The sequence below is a fragment of the Geotrypetes seraphini genome, chromosome 8 (assembly GCF_902459505.1).
Source record: "Geotrypetes seraphini chromosome 8, aGeoSer1.1, whole genome shotgun sequence".
Lineage (NCBI taxonomy): Eukaryota > Metazoa > Chordata > Amphibia > Gymnophiona > Dermophiidae > Geotrypetes > Geotrypetes seraphini.
This window is the reverse complement of record NC_047091.1, coordinates 146031702-146053392: the sequence shown is the minus strand read 5'-3', so window position 1 is coordinate 146053392 and position 21691 is coordinate 146031702. Positions and strand designations below refer to the sequence as shown.

The 21691-nt window shown below is 48.9% G+C and overlaps 1 protein-coding gene across 7 annotated transcripts in view; it reads left to right on the top strand.

The window, feature by feature from the left end:
- The window catches only part of PIWIL1 (piwi like RNA-mediated gene silencing 1), a 420330-nt gene that overhangs the window by 78051 nt on the left and 320588 nt on the right, over positions 1-21691 (top strand). For all 7 annotated transcript variants that reach the window (XM_033957205.1, XM_033957206.1, XM_033957208.1 and 4 more), the window contains exon 5: positions 3360-3574. In XM_033957205.1, coding sequence (XP_033813096.1) covers positions 3360-3574 — 215 coding nt within the window. The remainder of the gene's footprint in view (positions 1-3359; positions 3575-21691) is intronic.

Below are 21691 nucleotides of genomic sequence, written 5' to 3'. Positions count from 1 at the left end.
ATAAGGCCCTTCTCGAGGCCCTTCGCAAAGGCGCTCTCGCTAAGGAGGAGGCCGGTCGTGAGTCGCTGACGCGTAGGGGGTGGGCGGAGCTTACTCTCGCCACTGCCCCGCTGCTTCATGAACTTATTTTTTCAGGTTTCCTCGGTTTTATGTTTCGAGGAAACCGAGAAGGAGCTCCCACGTGTAGTGGATCCCATGCTTTGGGGGATCCACTCGGCTTCCCGCTCTTTCCCTATGCATCAGTATATTCGGGATATTGTGCTAACACAGTGGCAGGAGCTGGAGGCCCCTTTACACTTTGCGCATTCTGTGGCCTGCCTGTACTGTACCCCATCCCGAAGGGAGATCGGGACACCTTAAAGTTGCCAATGGTGGACACAGTGGTCTCAGCCATCGCAAAGCGGCATACTGTGCCTGTTGAGGGCGGCTCTGCATTGAGGGACCCTGAGGAGCGTAAAGTGGAGTCCCTCCTTAAACAGAGTTTTGATGTTACTGCCCTGGTAGACCAGGCGGCGATGTGTGGCGGTCTTGTTGCTCTGGCTTGTTTTTGCTGGGCTGAGTGTGTCTTGACTGTTAGTCTGATAACTGGGACTTAATGGAGCAGGAAGTTGCCAAGATTGAGATGGATGCTTCTTACTCTCGAATGCCATGTATGACCTTTTGCGAGCTTCAGCCAAGCCTGTGGCTCTCGGGGTAGCTGTGCATGTCAACGCCAAAACCACCCGGCTTCTTCAGTCATTGCAGAGATTGTAATGCAGAGGGGCTGGATGCTCTGGTTCAGCCATAGCTGACAGGGGGTCTTCTGTACGTGTTTCCTCTATGGCTATTAGTGGGCAGAGTTCTTTGAATTGTTCGACATCCAGCCCTTGTGATCCTGGTGGGCACGGACTGGCCCAGGCGTCTGTGGTACACGGATCTGGTTTGTCATCTTATGGCGGATGCTCTGCCTCTGCCTCTCTTGACCGACCTTCTGATTCAGGGCCCCATTCCAATGTTCGATCCTGGTCCCTTTTGTTTTATGGCTTGGCTTTTGAAAGGGCTTGCCTAGGTAAGAAAGGTTATTCAGATAAAGTGATCGCCACTCTCTTGGGGTCCCGGAGACTTTCCATTTCTCAAGTTCAAGTTTATTGTATATTTGATTAATTGCTTACTCAAATTTCTAAGCGATGAACATATCATTAAAATTACATAAAATTAAGGGTACAACAAAACAGCAAAAACTAAACATTCGCAACATGTTAAAGACTAACATTACAAACATGTAAAATTGAGGAAAGGATGGGTAGAGAAATACAAATTGCTAATAGAAAAGAAGACAATTATGGTAAAAACAATAGGGAGGGTGCGTGTTTGGCGTCTATTTGAGGAGTGGAGTGCTGTACATGGAGTGGTCCCTTTTCGCGCTTCTTTGTCTAACTTCTTCGAGTTTTTGCAGGATGGCCTGGATAGGGGTCTGGCTTGGTCTTCTCTCAGAGTTGCGTCCTTGTCTGCCTTTTGTGGGTTGTTACATGGGCAGCATTTGACTGCCATTCCTGATGTGGTTCGATTCTTGCGGGCTGCCAAATTGCTAAAGGCTCCTGTTTGGCAGTTTGTTCCATCTTGAGATCTTAATCTGGTCTTGTCCGTGCTGGTGTGCCCACCTTTTGAGTCTTTGGGTACCTGCTCTTTGAAGGACTTTACTCTTAAAGCGATCGTTTTGGTGGTCATTATTTTTTCAAGATGTGTTTCTGAGCTGTAGGAATTCTCTTGTAAGTCTTCCTTTCTGGAGTTCACTAGGGAATGGGTTGTGTTGAGGCCTGTCCCTTCTTTTCTGCCAAAAGTGGTTTCGCCTTTTCATGTCAATCAGTCTCTAGTCCTCCCAGTGTTGGGCAGTCGGGAGGGTTCTTCAGAGCAGAAACAGTTGCACAAATTGGATGTCTGCCGGATCCTTCGCTCTTATGTGCATCGAACTCATGAGTACAGGAAATCAGGTCATCTATTTGTCCTCTTAGTGGGTACTCGTAAGGGGGATGGTGCTTCCAGAGATGCCATTGCACAGTGGATTAAGGAGACTATTGCTTCCAGATATCTTTTTCAGAAAAAGCCTGTTTTAGAATTTCTCAAGGCTCATTTCACTCGGGATCAGGCAGCTTCTTGGGCTGAGTCTTCCCTTATGCCTCCAGTGGATATTTGTAAGGCTGCAGTTTGGTCTTCTCTGCATTCCTTAGTCAGACACTACCATGTGGATGATCAGGCGCATCGGGATGCGGTGTTCGGTGAGCGTGTTCATGTCGGCCTTTCAGGGGGACCCACCCTTGATGGGTACTGCTTTGGTACGTCCCATTAGTAAAGAACTGAACCGGTCTAGAGAGTGATAAAGAAGGATAAATTAGGTTCTTACCCGCTAATTTTCTTTCTTTTAGCTTCTCTAGACCGGTAGAGTTCCCCACTCTTATCTGTCTTTCTGCAGTGATTGCGTTTTTTGTTTGCATGAAGATTTTGCTTTTCTGTAGGTTCTAGTATTTTTCTAGGGCCGGGGAGATACAAGAACATCGACTATGGCTCAGCTAGCATAGCTGGTGAGCTGTGGGGACATTTTCACTGCAGGGTTTTGGTTCTATGCATTTTCCAGCAGTTACTATCTGCTTGTTTTATTCTCCTATTCAGTGTGTTATTACTGTTACAAATTAGTTTTTTCTTAGTTCTGCTTGGCTATTCGGCAGACTGGTGTAGGAGGAGGAGCCTCAGCTAATATACTACAACCAAAAAGTTTGGTTTCAGTTTCCACCTGCTGGTCACAGTAAAGTAACCATCAGTAAACAACTGTACCAGTTTAAAGAAGCTAAAAGAAAGAAAATTAGCAGGTAAGAACCTAATTTATCCTTATTAGAGTTGTTCATATCCAACAAAGTTCATACAGATATACACAATATAAAATTCCCTTTGAAAATGTTTTGGCAGTGATTTATTTTTATCAATATTTCTTAGAAGCTCATGAGGTTGCTTATTCAGTTTTGAATGGTCATTGATCTACCATTTTGCTTTTATTGTGAAAAACTTCAGTTTGCACAGTTTTTCCAACTTAGGTTTTTCTGGACAGCTCTAGCCCCTATATATATTTTTTTACTGCAGGTCTCCATCCTAGTTCAGATCTGATATTTTTCTTGCATATGTGACATTTTTACCCTTAAGACAAAAATGGAAGGGCATATCTGACTTTTTAGATGTTTCTCCTTATGCACTCTTTATTCTAACACAGTTCTGTACAAGAAAGAAACATTGAGGTTCATCTCACAAAAATAAATGGGAGGTAATTGAAAATTACACTGTTATTTCTGATTTGATAGATTGAAATCCTTTTTTGTTGTTTTTTTCCCCAGGTGTTTCTGGTACTAGAATAAGGCTAACTACCAACCATTTCCGATTGATCTCGCGTCCACAGTGGGCATTGTATCAGTACCATATTGATTATAACCCACAGATGGAAGCTAGACGCTTGCGCTCAGCTTTGCTTTTCCAGCATGAAGAACTGATTGGAAGAACCCATGCTTTTGATGGGGCAATATTGTTCTTACCTAAAAGACTTGAAAACAAGGTACTAATTTTATTTATTTTACTCTTAATGCCTTTTATGGATGTAACTATCGGTGTAAATATTTAATTAAAAATAAATGCCACCAGTGGATGCAAAAAATTCATTTTTGGGAGGTTGTTTACCAAGGATGAACCCTTCTAACAGGATAGGTAGGTTTTTCCTGAAGTCAGAACTTGCCATTCCAGCAAATATTGTGGAAGCTGTTTCTATAAGAACATAAGATTCCTATATAATCCCACTTTATTCGAGACCAGTGGGTCATTTCCATCTACCTGACAGGACTTTGTAGGAAGCCTCAAACTTCAGACTTAAACCCCTCCCCCTCTTACCTCATCACTGTTTCTGTAACTTCAGTCTTTCTTTCTTCAAACAGGCCAGGCTGTAGGACCTTGTCTTTTCTGTTCATTTTTTATTTTGTGTAATTTCAGTCTTCTTGTACAATCCCCCTTTTATTCTGGGACCAGTGGGTTTTATGCATCCTTAGCTGCCAAGCACTAGAAAGCTTCAGATGATTGAAGTCTTAACTCCTCCCTCTGCTAGCATATCCTGGAGCATGCCTCTTGGACCCCAGTCTTGCTTTCTATATGCCAGCCTTTAGGAGCTTATCTCTTCTGCTCTTGTTTTCTTTTGCTAGTTTTCAGTAATTATTTCAGTAATTCCTTTGCGGGTTTGCCCTCATGCTATGGAGGTTCCCTGTGGGGACATCCTAGACTGTTGAAGAACATCTGCTTTTGGGGGGTTCCCTGTGCTGCAGTAAGCCCCCTGGATAGCCTGCAGGTCAGATCGGGGCTCTGGGATTGGGAGCTAGCTCACCCCAGGTTTGTCCACTAGTGAGTGTAGTGCAGGCTGAGCGGTTCCGTGGAGGCGTGACCGTGATCAGAGCCAGAATGTGTGCCTCCGCCAGGTGGTTGTGCAACATATCCGAGGATGGCGGAGGTCACTGGCTGTGATGGTCAGGCCCTGTGGAGCAGTCAGAAGACTTGAAATCTAGCTTTCCAGCTTCCAGAGGCTTTAGATCTCCCTTCATGCTGTTCCAGCTTTGCCTGCATTTTCTCCCATTCAGCACAATGGAACAGTGAGTAACAGAGTGACAGCCTGTTTTAGTGATTTGGGGGGGGTGTCTTAAAAAGGGGGTTTTGGGTGGTTTCCCTGAATGCCCTACCCCTCGCCATCTCTAAATTCTGAGAATCACAGTTCTGTATAGCCTAGTAGACTGGTATAGTCCTTACAAATGGTTATATACCTCACTGCTACCAGCAGGTGGAGACTGAGAACAAACTTGTATATCAGGATAGCTTCCCCCCTAGCAATCCAGTCTATCTCATTTTCCAACAGCAGATGGTAAGACTTAATTTGCCTCCCCTCTTAGTACTGTTGGAATTTTGTTTTGGACTCCTGGGTTCCCCTTTTGTGCTGGATGGAGCTTGGACGGGTCCTGTTTGGGGATCTGTCCATCCTTGGGGTTGTTAAACCCGGCGGGTCTCGTGCTGGGTCCCTCCCCCCATCTTCCTTCACCTCCCCACATTTTTGTAGTGGTGCCTCAGCAGGCAGCCTGGCCCCTGGTTGGTCAGGCTTCCAACTTTTAGAGCTGTGGAGTCTGTTCTGATTCAGTAAAAAAATAAATAAAAAATCCTGAGGGCTCATTTCCCTTTAAAACTGCCATTTTTATTGTTCTCATCTAACCGGCACTTTTCTTTCAGCTAAGGCGGTTTTCAGCACAGTGAGCACTTTTATAGGGAAAAAATGTTCATTGTGCTTCAGATGCAAGGTACTTGCGGCCGGCCTATGCAAGTGTTGTGCAGGCTAGAGCGGTGAGGCAGTCTCGTTGGCAGCGGTTGCCGGCAGCCAGGGCACCCTGCCACGTGTACTTCGAGTCGGCTTTGGATCGCGGGGAAGCCCGGGCTTCCTCAGACGCCCATGTGGAGGGTTCTCCAGCCATCGATGGTCAAGGTGAAAAGGATTCTCTTACCACTGGAGTGGCTGGGGATTCCCTTTTCGCGTCGGTTGGTTCCTGGACCTCAGCGTTAGGAAAGTCCCAGGCTTTTCAGACGTGGTAGGCTGCAGGAGCTCCGATTTTGGCGGTTTCAGGTCCAATTTCGGTGGGAACCTCCTTCATTTCTGTTACCTCAGGTGACCTCCCCCCTGTTCTGGAAATACAGGGGCAAGGAATTGCTGGGTCCCCTGCTGTGGCAGGGAGTCCCTTGGGTCCACCGGGGGTTTTGCCCCCTGAGTTTATGTTGGCACTATGTAAGGCTTATGTGCTGGTGGCTGGAGGTTCCGTGTCCACGCTGGGGGTCTCGGGGAGGGGGAGGGGGTTTGCCCCAAAGTCTTCCCCGGTGCGGCCCCATACAGCGGCAGTTTTGCCCCCTCTACTCCTCTATTGTCCATGCGCCCGAGGGTCTCTTGGGATGAGGATTTTTGCCCAGAGGAGTAAGATGTTATTGATGAGGACCTGGATCTTTGGTGAGATTTCCTGGATCCTCTTGGGGGGATGGATCCGCCAGTGAGGGGTTCAAGCACCCCCCTGCTGGCGAAGATGCGTCTGTTGTGCGCTTTTTTCAGCTGGAAGAGCTTCATGAGCTAATTCTTCAGATCTTTGCATTTTGAGCCCCTGCGTACGGTGGACCCCTTATTGAAGGGGATCCGCTTTGCTTCCCGCTCTTTTCCTATGCATCAGGATATTCGGGACATTATGCTCGCACAATGGCAGGTGCCGGAAGTTCTCTTTCGTTTTGCACGCTCCATGGCCCGCCTGTATCCCATTCCTGAAGGGGATAAGGATACTTTGAAGTCGCTTGTTGTGGATGCGGTGGTCTCGGCCGTCTCCAAGAGGCATACCGTGCCTGTTGAAGATGGTGTGGCCTTGAAGGACCTTGAGGAGCATAAGTTGAAGTCCCTCTTTAAACAGAGTTTTGATGTGATAGCTCTGGTGGCGATGTGTGGTGGGCTGGTGGCTTGGCGTGTTTTCTCTGGGCCGAGCATGTGCTTGACAGTAAATCTGAGGATTGGGAATTGCTAAAGTGCGAAGTGGCAAAGATTGAATTGGGTGCTTTTTATCTTTCAGATGCCATGTATGACCTCTTGTGAGCTTCTACCAAGTCGTTGGCTTTTGGAGTGGCAGCACACTGTACCGTGTGGCTTTGCGCTTGGTCAGCAGATACGGCGTCCAAAACTAAGTTGACAAAGTTTCCCTTTAAAGGATCTTTCTTGTTTGGTGAGGACTTGGACAAGTTGGTTCAGACTGTAACTCATTCTAAAGTGCGTCGTTTGTCTGAGGATATGCCTAAGCCGCTGGCTCAAGGTGGTGCTGCTCGTGGGCGTGAGCGTGATTTCCGCCCTGGTCGAGAGGCTGCCTCTTTTCAGTCTCCTGGGCTCTCTAGAGGCAGGTTCTTTCAGCACAGGCAGTCATGGGGCCCACCGGAGTGCGGATAGCGCCCCCTCCGGGTCCCCTGCTGCCCACCCTGTTCTGCCCAATGACTTCTTTCCGGTGCCTGTCTTGGTTCCGGTGGACTGCAAGATTTTTATCCAAATCAGAGGTCACGTCCGAACAGTGGGTTCTGGAGGTGATTTGGGATGGCTATGCTCTGGAGTTTGCCCGTTTTTGCCAGATCGTTTTCTTGCTTCTTCCTCGTAGGTGGCGTAGAAACAGCAGACTTTCACCAGACTAAACTAAACCTTAAGTTTATATACCGCATCATCTCCACGGATGTGGAGCTCGGCACGGTTTACAAGAACTTAAAATATAGGAAGAGAAGGGGAAATAAAAAAGGTTTACATGAACTTATATATAGAAGAGAAGAGTAAGGGGGATAGAATTACATTTTAGTGAAAAGCCAGGTTTTCAGTTGCTTGCGGAATAATTGGAGGGAGCCCTTCAAAGATTGTTGGATCTCCACGAAGTGGTTCCAGTTCTCCCACAGGAGTGGGCCACAGATTGGTACTTGATTTACTTTGTGGTACCAAAGAAAGAAGAGACCTTTTGGCCCATCCTAGATTTGAAGGGGGTCAACAGGGCTCTTCATATGCCTTCCTTCCGCATGGAAAGTCTGCGGTCGGTGATTCTGACGGTTCAGCTGGGGGATTTTCTGATCTCTCTAGATCTGACAGAGGCCTTCTTGCACGGTCCTATTCGAGCCTCCCATCATTGCTTCCTGCGCTTTGTGATCTTGGGGCAACACTATTAGTTCTGTGCACTTCCCTTTGATCTGGCCATGGCTTCGCGGACGTTCACCAAGGTGATGGTTGCCATTGCGGTGGTGTTGCGAAAAGAGGGCATTATAGTTCATCCCTACCTGGACGACTGGTTGATTTGAGCGAAGTCATTCTAGGAGAGCACCCAGGTAACAGGCTCGGGTGGTGGAGTTTCTGCAGTCGCTGGGATGGGTAGTCAACCTTTAAGAGCCGGTTGTCTCCCATCTCAGATCCTGGAGGGTCTAGGAGTGCTGTTCGACACCTCCTTTGGGAAGGTCTTCCTTCTAGAGGCCCATGTAAGCAAATTTCAATCTCAGATTCGCCTGCTTATAGCATCCTGGTGTCCTCGGGTGCAGGATTTCCTCCAAGTCTTGGGGTCGATGGTGGCTTCCCTCAATGTGGTGAGGTGGTCGCGGGTCCACATACTTCCTCTTCAGTATGCTCTTCTTTATAGGTGGTCCCCTCAGAGGCACAGTCTAGATCAAGGGTGCCCACACTTTTTTGGCTTGCGAGCTACTTTTAAAGTGACCAAGTCAAAATGATCTACCAACAATAAAATTTTAAAAACACAAAGCACACTGTACGCAGAGAAAATGTTAATTATCATTTATATTCGGAGTTGGGGAGGGTTTCAAAGATGTCAAGGCAGATGACTTTAAAATATGCAATGTCACCTCAGTAACAACTATACAAAAATAGACAAATATATCCCCTCCCATTTTACTAAACTGCAATAGCAGTTTTTAGCACAGGGAACTGCGCTGAATGCCCCATGCTGCTCTTGACGCTCATAGACTCCCTGTGCTAAAATCCGCTACTGCGGTTTAGTAAAAGGTGGCCATAGTGCAAAATATAGACAGCAGATATAAATTCTCAAAATGGACACTTTTTTAGCACTCTCCAGACCGGTAGAGGTTAAATCTTACAAGTGGGTATATATCCCAATCATAACCAGCAGGTGGAGACTGAAAACAAAACTGTGGAATAGTACATAAGAGATATCTTCCCCTATTCATATTAGTAATCTTTCAGTCTCCAGCAGGTGTTGAGTGAGCTGTACCCATCTCCCTTGGTAGGACTGTTGGAATTTGTTTAGGGGTTTCTAGTCCCTGTTTTTGGCTGAATTGAGCCTGGGTGGGCCCTTTTTGGGGGTCCGTCTGACCTCGGGGGTATCAAACCCGGCGGGTCTTGAGTGGGGTCTCTCCCCCCGTTTCCTCCACCTCCCCCTATTTTTTTAGAGGAGCCTCAGCAGTAAGCCTTACCCCCTAAATCAAGCAAGGCATATTGCTTTGAGAGCCTGTGGAGTCTGTTCTGAAAAAAAATCCTGAGGTAGTGCCGGTCTGAAGGGTTGTTCCCTTTAAATTTACTGTTTTACTATATTTTTGCACTAACTGGCACTTTAAATCTTGCTAGATCGCGCATGGAGCAATTGAACCCTTCTCCAGGGGAGTGGGACAAAATTTGGTTCAGACACGAGGCACTTGCGGCCGACCTGAAAATTGCTATACAGGCCGGAGCGGTGGTGGAGCTCTTTCGGCAGCGGCTGCGAGTCGGCAGGGAGCAGTGGGGAGGCCCGGTCTTATTCCACCGCCCACGGAGGGATTCTCTTGACTGCTGACAGTTAGGGTACAAAGGATTCCCTCTCGGCTGATTTTTTATTTATTTATTTTTTAACAGCTGATGCCGGCTTGCCTGCTTTAGCGGCTGGGACTGTTCAGGCTTCCCAGCCGCTAAAGGCCCAGGAGGGGTTGTTTTTGGTGGGAACTTCGCCATTTTCTCTGGCCCCTCCATTTTGTCTGCAACACTGGAAGAACAGGGGCAGGTTTCAGCTGGGTCCCCTGCTGTGGAAAGGAGTCCCATGGGCCCCTAAGTTTTTTTCCCCTTATTTACATTTTTCTTTGTGCAGAGCCTATTTTCAGGCAGCTGGAGATTCCTCCACACCCCCAGTGGCTTTGCCTCCCTCTTCTCCTTTGGCATCCCCTCTTCCTCGTCCATGTCCAAGCGCCCGTGAGTGTCTTGGGTTGCGGATTGGTGGTCAGAGGAATGTGTTGGCCTGACTGAGGACCTGGACACTTTTTAGGAATTCTAGGATCCTCCCTAGGGAATGGCTGCTGGTGGCAGGGCGTTGGTTTCCTGGCGACAAGGCGTCCATGGTGCACCTTTCTCAGAGGGATGAGCTCCCAGACCTGTTAAGCAGGTCTGCTTGGAGCTGTGTTTTGAAGAAGCGCACCGGAGACCCCATTTATGGGGACCCTCTTCTAAGGGGAATCCATACTGTTTCCCATTCTTTTCCTCTAAATCAGGATTTTTGGGATATTGTACTGGCACAGTGGAATACACTGGAGGCGCCGTTTCGGTTAGCGCGCACCATGGCTCATTGGTATCCCATCCCAGAGGGGGATAGGGCTACTTTAAAGTTGCCAGTGGTGGACCCGGTGGTCTCGGTGATTTCTAAGTGGCATACCTTGCCTGTTGAGGGTGGTTCTGCCTTACGTGAATCTGAGGAGCATAAGTTTGAGACCATTCTTAAGCAGAATTTTGATGTCTTTGCCTTGGGGGTCCAGGCGACTATTTGTGGGGGGGCTGGTGGCTCACGCCGTGTTTCGGTGGGCTGAGCGTGTCCTGGATTGTGAGTCTGATGACTGGTCCTTGGTGGATCAGGAGGTGGCAAAGATTGAGATGGCTGCCTCGTTCCTCTCGGATGCTCTCTATGACTTGGTGTGGATGTCAACTACGTCTCTGGCTTTTAGAGTGGCAACGCGACGTACCTTGTGGCTTCGCGCTTGGTCGGCAGATGCTGCGTCCAAAACTCAGCTTACCGTATTTCCCTTTCGGGGGTCTTTTTTGTTTGGAGAGGACTTAGATAAGTTGGTTCAGACTCTGACGGACTCTAAGATGCCCCGCCTGCCTGAGGACCGTGCCCGCCCGGCGTCTCGGGGGGCACTGCCTGCGGACGTCTGCGGGAGTTCCGCAAGTATCACCCTGTGCATGGGGCTGCTACTTTCCAGGCTTCCGGGGTTTCCCAGGGTCGGTTTTATTAGCGCATGCAGTTCTTTCAGGGGGCCCGTTGGGGGGGCTGGGAATCCCTCCGCCAGTTCCCCCGCTGCCCGTCCTGCACAATGACTCGTTGCCGGCGCCCCCTTTGGTTCTGGTAGGTGCCTGGCTGCGCAACCTTTTTCCCAAGTGGGCCGAGATCCCGTCCGATCAATGGGTCCTGGAGTTGGTGTGGGACGTTTATGCTCTGGAGTTTGCCCTCTCTCAGCCAGATCATATCTAGCCTCTCCGTATCATGCAGCATGGAAGACTCTGGCCTTCGCCAGACCCTTCAGCGCTTGCTAGATCTCAAAGCAGTTGTCCCAGTATTCCCTCAGGATACAAGCACCAGAAGGTGCAACATTTACTTTGTGGTGCCCAAGAAGATGGGGACCTTTTAGCCCATCTTAGATTTAAAAAGGGGTCAACAGGGCTCTCAGAATTCCCTCTTTTTGCATGGAAACACTGCGGTCTGTCATTCTGGCGGTTTAGCTGGGGGAGTTCCTGACTTTGCTGATGAAGGCCTGCTTGCATGTTTCCATTTGGGCCTCCCATCAGCGCTTCGCGATCTTGGGTCAGCACTATCTGTTCTGTGTGCTTCCCTTTGGTCTGGCCATGGCTCCCCGGATGTTCACCAAGGTTTGGTGGTCGTCGCGGCAGCCTTGTGGTCAGAGGGCATTCTGGTGCCTCCCTACCTGGATGACTGGTTGATCCGGACAAAGTTGTTGCAGGAGAGCACCCAGGTTATGGCTTGGGTGGTGGAGTTTCTCCAGTCACTGGGCTGGGTGGTCAACCTTTCTGGGAGTCGCTTGGTCTCATCTCAGCGTCTGGAGTACCTTGGGTTCTGTTCGACACCTCCTTGGGGAAGGTCTTCCTTCCAGAGACCCAGGTAAGGAGGTTGCTATCTCAATTTCGCCTGCTTGTGGCATCCCGGTGTCCTTGGGTGCAGAATTTCCTCCAAATCTTGGGGGTCGATGGCGGCTTCCCTAGATGTAGTGATGTGGGCGCAGACCCATTTGCGTCCTCTTCAGTTTGCTCTGCTCCGGAGGTGGTTGTCCCAGAGGCACTGTTGGATCTCCCTGTTCCTCTGCGAGGCTTGGCTTGTTGTAGTCTTCGTTGGTGGCTCCTGACCTATCCTCTTGTTCAGGGGATGAGTTTGGATCAACTACAGTGGACGGTGCTTTTCACAGATGCCAGTCTACTCAGTTGGGGAGCTCAGTGTCTAGGTCACTCAGCTTAGGGTACCTGGTCCACAGAGGAGGCGTCCTGGTCGATCAATGTGTTGGAGACCAGAGCCGTCTGTTTGGCGCTGTTAGCCTTCCGCTCTTTCTTGTCGGGCAAGTCAGTAAGAGTTCTGTCGGACAATGCCACGGCGATGGCTTACATCAATCATCAGGGAGGCACCAGTAGCACTCAGGTAGCACAGGAGGCGGCTCTGCTCATGGTCTGGGCAGAATCCCACCTTCAGGACATCTCAGCCTCTCACATAACCGGAGTGGAGAATGTTCAGTCGGACTTCCTCAGACATCCGTGCTAGATCCCGGAGAGTTGTGTCTAAGCCCAGTGGTCTTTCAGTTGGTAGTACAGTCTTAGGGTCAGCCCCAAATGGACCTGATGGCCCCGAGTGTCAACGCCAAACTGCCCCGCTTCTTCAGTCATCGCAGGGATTGGTTGGCTGAGGGCCTGGATGCTCTGGTTCAGTCATGGCCAATGGAGGGGCTGTTGTATGTGTTCTTTCCGTGGCCATTAGTGGGCAGAGTTGTTCTCCGCATCATTTGCCATCCGGGTCTCGTGATTCTGGAGGCTCCAGATTGGCCTCGGCGTCTGTGGTTTGAGGATCTAGTACGGCATCTGATGGCGGATCCTCTTCCTCTGCCTCTCTTGGACGACCTTCTGATGCAGTGTCCCATTCCCATGTTCGATCCGGGCCCCTTTCTTTATTATGGCTTGGCTTTTGAAAGGGGTTGCCTAGGTAAGAAGGGGTATTCAGATAAAGTGATCTCCACTCTCTTTGGGTCCCGGAGACTTTCCACCTCTCAGGCTTATGTGAGGGTTTGACGTATATTTGAGGAGTGGTGTGCTGCGCGTGGAGTGGTCTCTTTTCGTGCTTCACTGCCTAACATCTTAGAGTTCTTGCAGGATGGCCTGGATAGGGGACTGGCTTGATCTCTCCGGGTTCAGCTTGCGGCCTTGTCAGCTTTTCATGGATTATTGACAGGTCAACGTTTGACTGCCATTGCTGATGTGCTTTGAACCGTTGGGCGCCTGCTCTTTGAAGGACCTAACTCTTAAAGCGGTCTTCTTGGTGGCCATTACTTCTGCTAGATGTGTTTCTGAGCTGCAGGCTTTCTCTTGTAGGGCTCTCTTCTTGGAGTTTTCTAGGGAGCGGGTTGTCTTAAGGCCTGTTCTTCCTTTCTGCTACAGGTAGTTTTCTCCTTTTCATGTCAATCAGGCAGTGGCCCTCCTGGTGTTGGGTAGTCGGGAGGGCTCTTCTGAGCAGACGCAGTTGCGCAAGTTAGATGTCAGTCGGGTTCTTCGTTCTTATGTGCAGAAGACCCAGGAGATCAGGAAACCAGATCATCTCTTTGTCATTCTAGTGGGTCCTCATGCAGGGGATGGCGCTTCTAAGGCTTCTATTGTTTCCGCGAATCTATTTCAGGAAACAAAAAAAAGCCTTTTCCAGAATTTCTCAAGGCTCATTCCTCTCGGGGTCAGGCAGCTTCTTGGACTGAGTCTTCGTTCGTGCCTCCAATTTGTAAGGCTGTGGTTTGGTCTTCCTTGCATTCATTTGTCAGACACTGCTGGGTAGACGTTCAGGTACGTCGGGACGCAGTGATCGGTGAGCGTGTTCTGGTGTGGACCCTTTGGGGGTCCCACCCATGATGGCTGCTTTGGTACGTCCCACTTGTAAGATTTAATCTCTACTGGTCTGGAGAGTGCTAAAGAAAGAGAAATTACTTTCTTTTAGCTTCTCCAGACTGGTAGAGGTCCCCACCTTGTCTTTTGCTGTGTTGTTGTGGCTGTTGCGTGGGCAGTTTTTGTTTTTTGCTGTGGTTCTAGTATTTTTCTAGGGCCGGGGAGAATTGAAGAACAGCGGCTGTGGCTCGGCTGGCTTAGCTGGTGTGCTGTGGGGACATTTTCTTTCTGGTATCTCTCCTCTGCATTTTCCAACAGCATTTGGGTATGTTAATTATTACTCCTGTTTGGAGTATTGTTTATTTCTGTTTCCAGTTCTTAGTTCTGCCTGGCTATTCGGCAGACTGATAGGACTAGGGGAAGGTATCTCATATACTATTCCACAGTTTTGTTTTCAGTCTCCACCTGCTGGTCATGATTGGGATATCTACCCACTTGTAAGATTTAACCTCTACAGGTCTGAAGAAGCTAAAAGAAAGTAAATTAGCAGGTAAGAACCTAATTTCTCCTTTTTGATCACTAAATTTAAAATAAATTCATTTTTCCTATCTTTGTTGTCTGATGATTTCATGAGTCTCTGGTTGCACTTTCTTCTTCTGACTGTGCATGCAATATTTCTTCACTCCTTTCTGCCACCTGCATGCTTCGTCTCCTCCAGACTTCATTCCATTTCCCAACCAACATCTCTGTCTTTCCATGAGTCCACCTTTTTCTTCCACCCTGCCTGCCCCATGCCCCCTGCTACCCGATGCACTCCATTCCCTCCTCCTTTTCCTTCCTCTCTCCCTGCCCCTTCCCCTTCCTTTCTGTCTCCCTGCCCCCTTTCTTTCTTTCTGTTTCTCTGCCCCCTTTCTTTTTCTCTGTCTTTCTTTCTTTCTGTTTCTCTGCCCCCCTTTCTTTCTTTTTCTCTGTTTTTCTTTCTTTCTGTCTCCCTGCCCCCCTTTCTTTCTTTCTCTCTGCTGTCTTTTTTTCAATCTCCCTGCCCCCCTTTCTTTCTTTCTCCCCAAGCCACCACCGGGTCTGTCATTTGGAAACAGGCCCCCAAGCCACCACAGACGTCTGGGAAAAGGCCCCCAAACCATCGCCGTCGTTGCCACTGAGTTCTCCCTGTTTCCCAACGCCGCAGTAGGCCAGCAGCCTTCTCCCCGACATCAATTCTGACATTGGAGAGGAAGTTCTGGACCAGCCAGTCAGAATTGACGTCATGGGGGGTGGTGGGCTAGCTTGCCTGGCGCTTCTGTAGTCGCTGCTGTCCTGTTGTGGCATCGGAGAACGCAAAGGCAACGCGAGACTATCGCAGAGCCCATCGACCTTTTGGGCTCCCCTAGATTATCCTGTTCCGCTTCCGGGCTTGGCTCGGTTCAGTCTTCGTTGGTGGTTCCAGACCTCCTATCTTGTACAAGGGGCGAGTCTAGACCAGCCGCAGTGGACAGTGCTGCTCATGGATGCCAGTTTTCTCGATTGGGGAGCTCAGTGTCTAGGTCACTCAGCACAGGGCACCTGGTCCTTGGAGGAGGCTTCTGGTTGATCAGTGTCTTGGAGACCAGAGCCATCCGTCTGGCACCGTTAGCCTTCCAGTCCTTTCTGATGGGCGAGTCAGTCAGGGTACTTTCGGACAATGCCATGGCGGTGGCCTATGTCAATCATCAAGGAGGGCACCAGGAGCACTTTGGCACAGGAGGCGGCTCTGCTCATGGTCTGGTCAGAATCTCACCTTCAGGACATCTCAGCCTCTCACATAGCTGGAGTGGAGAATGTTCAGGCAGACTTCCTCAGTCATCCGTGCTAGATCCCGGAGAGTGGTGTCTGTCCCTTGGCCTTTCAGTTGATAGTGCAGTCTTAGGGTCAACCCTCATGGACCTGATGGCCACAACTGTCAATGCCAAAACACTTCGCGTCTTCAGTCGTTGCAGAGATGGTCAGGCCGAGGGCCTGAATGTTCTGGTTCAACCATTGCCAATGGAGGGGCTGTTGTATGTGTTCCCTCCATGGCCATTGGTGGGCAGAGATGTTCTCCGCCTCATTTGCCATCCGGGTCTCGTGGTTCTGGAGGCTCCGGATTGGCCTCGATGTCTGTGGTATGAGGATCTAGTGCGACATCTGGTGGCGGATCCTCTGCCTCTCTTGGACAAACTTCTGACACAGTATCTCATTCCCATGTTCGATCCGGGCCCCTTCTGTCTTATGGCTTGGCTTTTGAAAGGGGTTGCCTAGGTAAGAAGGGGTATTCAGATAAAGTGATCTCCACTCTCTTGGGGTCCCGGAGGCTTTCTACCTCTTGGGCTTATGTGAGGGTTTGGCGTATTTTTGAGGAGTGGTGTGATGCACATGGAGTGGTCTCTTTTCGCGCTTTCCTGCCTAACATCATAGAGTTCTTGCAGGATGGCCTGGACAGGGGATTAGCTTGGTCTTCTCTCCGGGTTCAGCTTGCGGCTTTGTCAGCCTTTTGTGGGTTGTTGAAAGGTCAATGTTTGACTGCCATTCCTGATGTGATTCGCTTCTTGCGGGCAGCCAAATTGCTTAAGCCTCTGTTCCTTCTTGGGATCTGACTCTGGTTCACTCCGTTATCCCAGGACAAGGAGGCAGGTATTCTCACATATGGGTGACGTCATCGACTGAGCCCGGATGCGGACGCCTCGCAAGCAGACTTGCTTCAAGAAATTCAAAGTTTCAAGTCGCCCACACCGCACATGCACGAGTGTCTTCCAGCGCAGGGCGCGTCTCCTCAGTTCTCAGTTTTCCGCGGAGCCGAGAAGTCCGTCTTTGATTCTCTGCGTTTAACTTCGTTCTCTTTGTGCCTTCTCTCAACCGCGGTTTTTGTTTTTTTCATCAGACACGGATCCATCCTTGCCGGCTTCTTTCCAGACCATGTTAGAGAAGCAGTTTATTCAGTTCCTTACTAACATGGGACCCAAACTGCTTCCTCTTATCCAGCCTGGGCATTCAGCAGACTTCCGCGAAGTCGAGCCGCTTCCTTTGCCCCAGTCTGAACTTACACACTCTTTGCAGGGAGCAGAGTCTCTGCGAGTGTCTGGTCTAGCATCCAAGCACGTAAAGCAAGGAGCAGATTCTTTGCGAGTGCCTCGATGAGAATCCTCACACTCTATACAAGGAGCAGAGTTTTTGAGAGTGCATCGAGGTTCCTCCACCAAGCCTATGGAGCTTCGATCTACAGCCTCTAGTCCTATTCGTACATCGGCTTCGGCTGCCCACGTCTCCGAGGCGAAGTCTCCTCGATCCTCGAGATCTGGTTCCAGACACAGTTCTCACCGACATTCGAGGCCTTCATCGAGGCATCCTTCCAGGCATAATTCTTCGTCTCACGACAGACCTTCTTCCTCGAAGCCTCGATCTACTCCAACCTCGACCAGACCACCGACTCCTCGTTCAAGGTCTCCAATGCCGGACCTCGAGGATATTACGGTCTTGATTGCTTCGTCCAAGTCACCAGGTTCCTTTGATGCCTTTATCCCTGCCAAAGCTTCTTCTTCAACATAGGCTGCCTCGACGTCCTTGAGTCCTTCTTGAGGCAAAGCATTGGCAAATCAGCTATCTTTCTTGTCTTTCCTACGACAGATGGGCTGTGGACTTGGATATTCAATTGGATACTGGCTCCAAATATTCTAAGGAGTATCTCGAAGTCATGCATCTTCCTCAACCTCCGGCAGAGTCTCTTAAGCTTCCACTTCATAATCACTTCATAATTCCACTTCCACTTTTGAATCAGACTTTTGGTCGTTAAATGGAAACACCTTTTTCCATACCGGCTGTTCCAGGAAAATTGGACTCTAGATATAAGACTGTGCATCGCAAAGGGTTTTAAAATTCTCAGTTATCTCATCAATCCCTGCTGGTCGAGTCCTCCTTGAAAAGGTCCCATCCTTCCAAGGTTTACGCCACCATCCCTCCTGGAAGGGAAGGGAAAACTACGGATAAATTCGGACGTCGCATCTACCAGAATGCTATGATGTCCTCTAAAGTCCTCAATTATAATTTTTATTTCATCACTTACTTTGAATTTCTTCTTTCTCTTCTACCAAAGTTTTGGGATTATTTGATACCCAAATGCATTTTGAGTTTCAGGAAGTCATTACTTCTTTCTCTCAATTACGTCTGCATCTCCTCCAATCATCTTATGATGCCTTCGAGTTATCTGCCCGAGCGGCTGCTTGCTCTGTAGCTCTGCGTTGTCTTGCCTGTCTTCGTACCATTGACATGGACTCTAACCTTCAAGACCGCTTGGCTAAAATTCCTTCTGAGGGCAACGACCTCTTTGATGAATCCATCGAGGCAGCCACCAAGAAATTATCTGACCATGAAAAATCATTTGCTTCTATAGTCAGACCTAAGATAAGCCAGCTCCTGCCAAGCCTGCCTGCCCTGCTCTTATCTATCAAAGGCGTTTTGCTCCAAAGCCGGCTCCTTATACTCGCCCTCCTCTGAAAAAACAGCAACCTCAGAAGCAGCAGAAACCCCAACCTTCTGCTGCACCTAAGGCTTCTCAGCCTTTTTGACTGTTTACAACAGAGCATAACCTCCATCGTTCTGTCTGTCTCCTTTTCCTACTATAGGAGGTCGTCTCCATCATTTTTACAACCGATGGACAATAATTACATCGGACCTCTGGGTGCTTACCATCATCAGAGAAGGATACTCTCTTCATTTCACTCAGGTTCCACCAGACCTTCCTCCAAGAGAGTATTTTTCCAGTCAATCCCAGACCGCCCTTCTTCTTCAGGAAGCTCAAGCTCTTCTTTCTCTCCATGCCATCGAACCAGTTCCCTTGGAACAGCAAAACAGGGGATTTTACTCCCGTTACTTCCTTGTTCCGAATAAGATGGGTGATCTGCGACCCTTTCTGGATCTCAGGGCTCTCGACAAATTTTTAGTCAAAGAAAAGTTTTGAATGCTGTCCCTGGCATCTCTTTATCCCCTTCTCGAGCAGAACGACTGGTGCTCTCTGGATCTCAAGAAGGCCTACACTCATATCCCCATTCATCCGGCCTCCTGTCAATATCTCAGATTTCGGGTGGGGAATCTGCATTATCAATACAGAGTACTACCCTTCGGCCTGACCTCGTCTCCCAGAGTGTTCACCAAGTGCCTGGTAGTGGTAGCGGCAGCTCTCCGGAACCATGGTCTTCAGGTATTTCCCTACCTTGACTACTGGCTCATCAAAGATTCCCCGTCTCAAGGGGTTATTGTAGTGACCCAACGGACTACCTGGCTCCTACAAAGTTTGAGATTCAAAATCAACTTTCCCAAATCTCAACTTCAGCCCTCTCAGACTCTACAATTCATTGGAGCTGTTCTGGACACTGTCCAACTCAGAGCATTCCTTCCAGAACAACGTCTGGAACCTCTTCTTCAACTCTGTCATACAGTGTCTTCCCGCTCTTCCATTTCAGCGAGACACATGTGGTACTTCTGGGTCACATGGCCTCCACAGTACACATGACTCCCTTTGCCAGACTTCACCTCAGAATTTCTCAGTGGACCCTGGCATCTCAATGGACGCAAGTTTACGACCCTCCTTCTCGACACATTTCAGTCACTCCTTCCTTCAAGAAGTCTCTCCGTTGGTGGATGCTCTCTTCCAATCTTTCCAGAGGCTTGCTTTTTCAAACACCCCTTCATCAGAAGCTCCTCACGACAGACTCTTCGACCTATGCTTGGGGTGCTCATCACGATGGTCTCCGTACTCAAGGCCACTGGACCAGTACAGATCGTCAAGGTCACATAAATCTGTTGGAACTCAGAGCGATTTTCAAGGCTCTCAGCGCTTTTCAACATCTTCTTTGCAACCAGGTAGTCCTCATCCAGACGGACAACCAAGTCGCCATGTATTATGTCAACAAACAAGGAGGGACGGGCTCTGCCTCCCTTTGTCAAGAAGCTCTGAAGGTTTGGGACTGGGCAATCCGCCACAACACCTTCCTCAAACCTGCCTACATTCAAGGGGCGAAGAATTGCTTGGCGGACAACTTGAGTCGTCTTCTGCAACCTCACGAATGGACTCTCCATTCCTCGCCTCTTCATCACATTTTTTCACAATGGGGAACCCTTCAGATAGACCTCTTTGTGGCTCCCCACAACTTCAAACTGCCCCAGTTCTGCTCCAGGATATACTCTCCTCACCGCCTCGAAGCAGATGCTTTTCTTCTGGAATTGACGAATCTCTTCTTCTACGCATTCCCTCCATTCCCTCTCATTCTCAAGATTCTGGTCAAGTTGAAGAACGATCATGCCACCATGATTCTAATCGCTCCTCGGTGGCCAAGACAACCTTGGTACTCCCTTCTACTTCAACTCAGCCCCAGAGAGCCATACCTTCTACCAGTTTTTCCGTCTCTGCTTACACAGAGTCAAGGATCTCTGCTTCATTCCAACCTGCAGTCTCAACACCTGACAGCTTGGTACCTTTCAACGTAACTCCTCTTCAGTTTTCTCAATCTGTAAGAGATGTCTTAAAAGCTTCTAGGAAGCCTACCACTAGACAATGTTATCACCAAAAGTGGACTAGATTTTCTATGTGGTGTTTTTCTCATTATACGGAGCCTCAGCATTCCTCCTTATCTTCTGCTTTGGACTACTTGTTACACTTATCCAATTCTGGCCTCAAGTCTACATCTATACGAGTCCATCTCAGTGCAATTGCGGCTTTCCATCAGCCTATTGAAGGGAAACCCCTCTCTGCTCATCCGGTGGTTTCCAAATTCATGAAAGAACTCTTTAATGTTAACCCTCCTCTCAAACTGCCTCCTGTGGTTTGGGACCTCAATGTTGTCCTTTCTCAACTCATGAAGCCTCCATTTGAACCAATTGATAAGGCTCATCTGAAGTATCTCACTTGGAAAGTGGTGTTTCTCATAGCCCTCACTTCCGCTCGAAGAGTCAATGAACTGCAAGCTTTAGTTACTGACCCACCATTCATTGTGTTCCATCATGACAAGGTGGTTCTTCGTACTCATCCTAAATTCCTACCTAAAGTAGTCTCAGAATTTCATCTCAACCAATCCATCGTACTTCCAGTGTATTTTCCAAAGCCTCATTCTCATCCTGGAGAATCAGCTCTTCATACTCTGGACTGTAAACGTGCTTTGGCCTTCTACTTGGAACGCACCAAACCACACAGAACTGCTCCTCAACTTTTTGTTTCCTTCGATCCAAATAACTTGGGCCATCCTATTTCTAAGCGTACCATCTCCAACTGGATGGCGGCTTGTATCTCTTTCTGCTATGCCCAGGCTGGATTACCCCTTCACAGTAAAGTCACAGCCCATAAAGTCAGAGCAATGGCAGCTTCAGTAGCTTTCCTCAGATCTACACCTATTGAGGAAATTTGTAGAGCTGCTACTTGGTCCTTGGTTCATACCTTCACTTCTCACTATTGTCTGAATACTTTCTCCAGACGGGATGGACAGTTTGGCCAAACAGTATTACAAAATTTATTCTCCTAAATTGCCAACACTCCCACCATCCCATTCTGGTTAGCTTGGAGGTCACCCATATGTGAGAATACCTGCCTGCTTGTCCTGGGATAAAGCACAGTTACTTACCGTAACAGGTGTAATCCAGGGACAGCAGGCAGCTATTCTCACAACCCACCCACCTCACCTGGTTGGCTTCTCTGCTAGCTATCTGAACTGAGGAGACGCGCCCTGTGTTGTGTGGGACTCGAAACTTCGAGTTTCTTCAAGTCTGCTTGTGAGGCGTCTGCATCCGGGCTCCGTCGATGACGTCACCTATATGTGAGAATAGCTGCCTGCTGTCCCTGGATAACACCTGTTATGGTAAGTAACTGTGCTTTCTGGTGCGTCCATCTTTTGAACCATTAGGCGACTGCTCTTTGAAGGACATTACTCTTAAAGCGGCCATTACTTCTGCTAGACATGTTTCTGAGCTGCAGGCTTTCTCTTGTAGGGCTCCCTTCTTGGAGTATTCTAGGGAGCGGGTTGTCTTGAGGCCCAGTGTTCT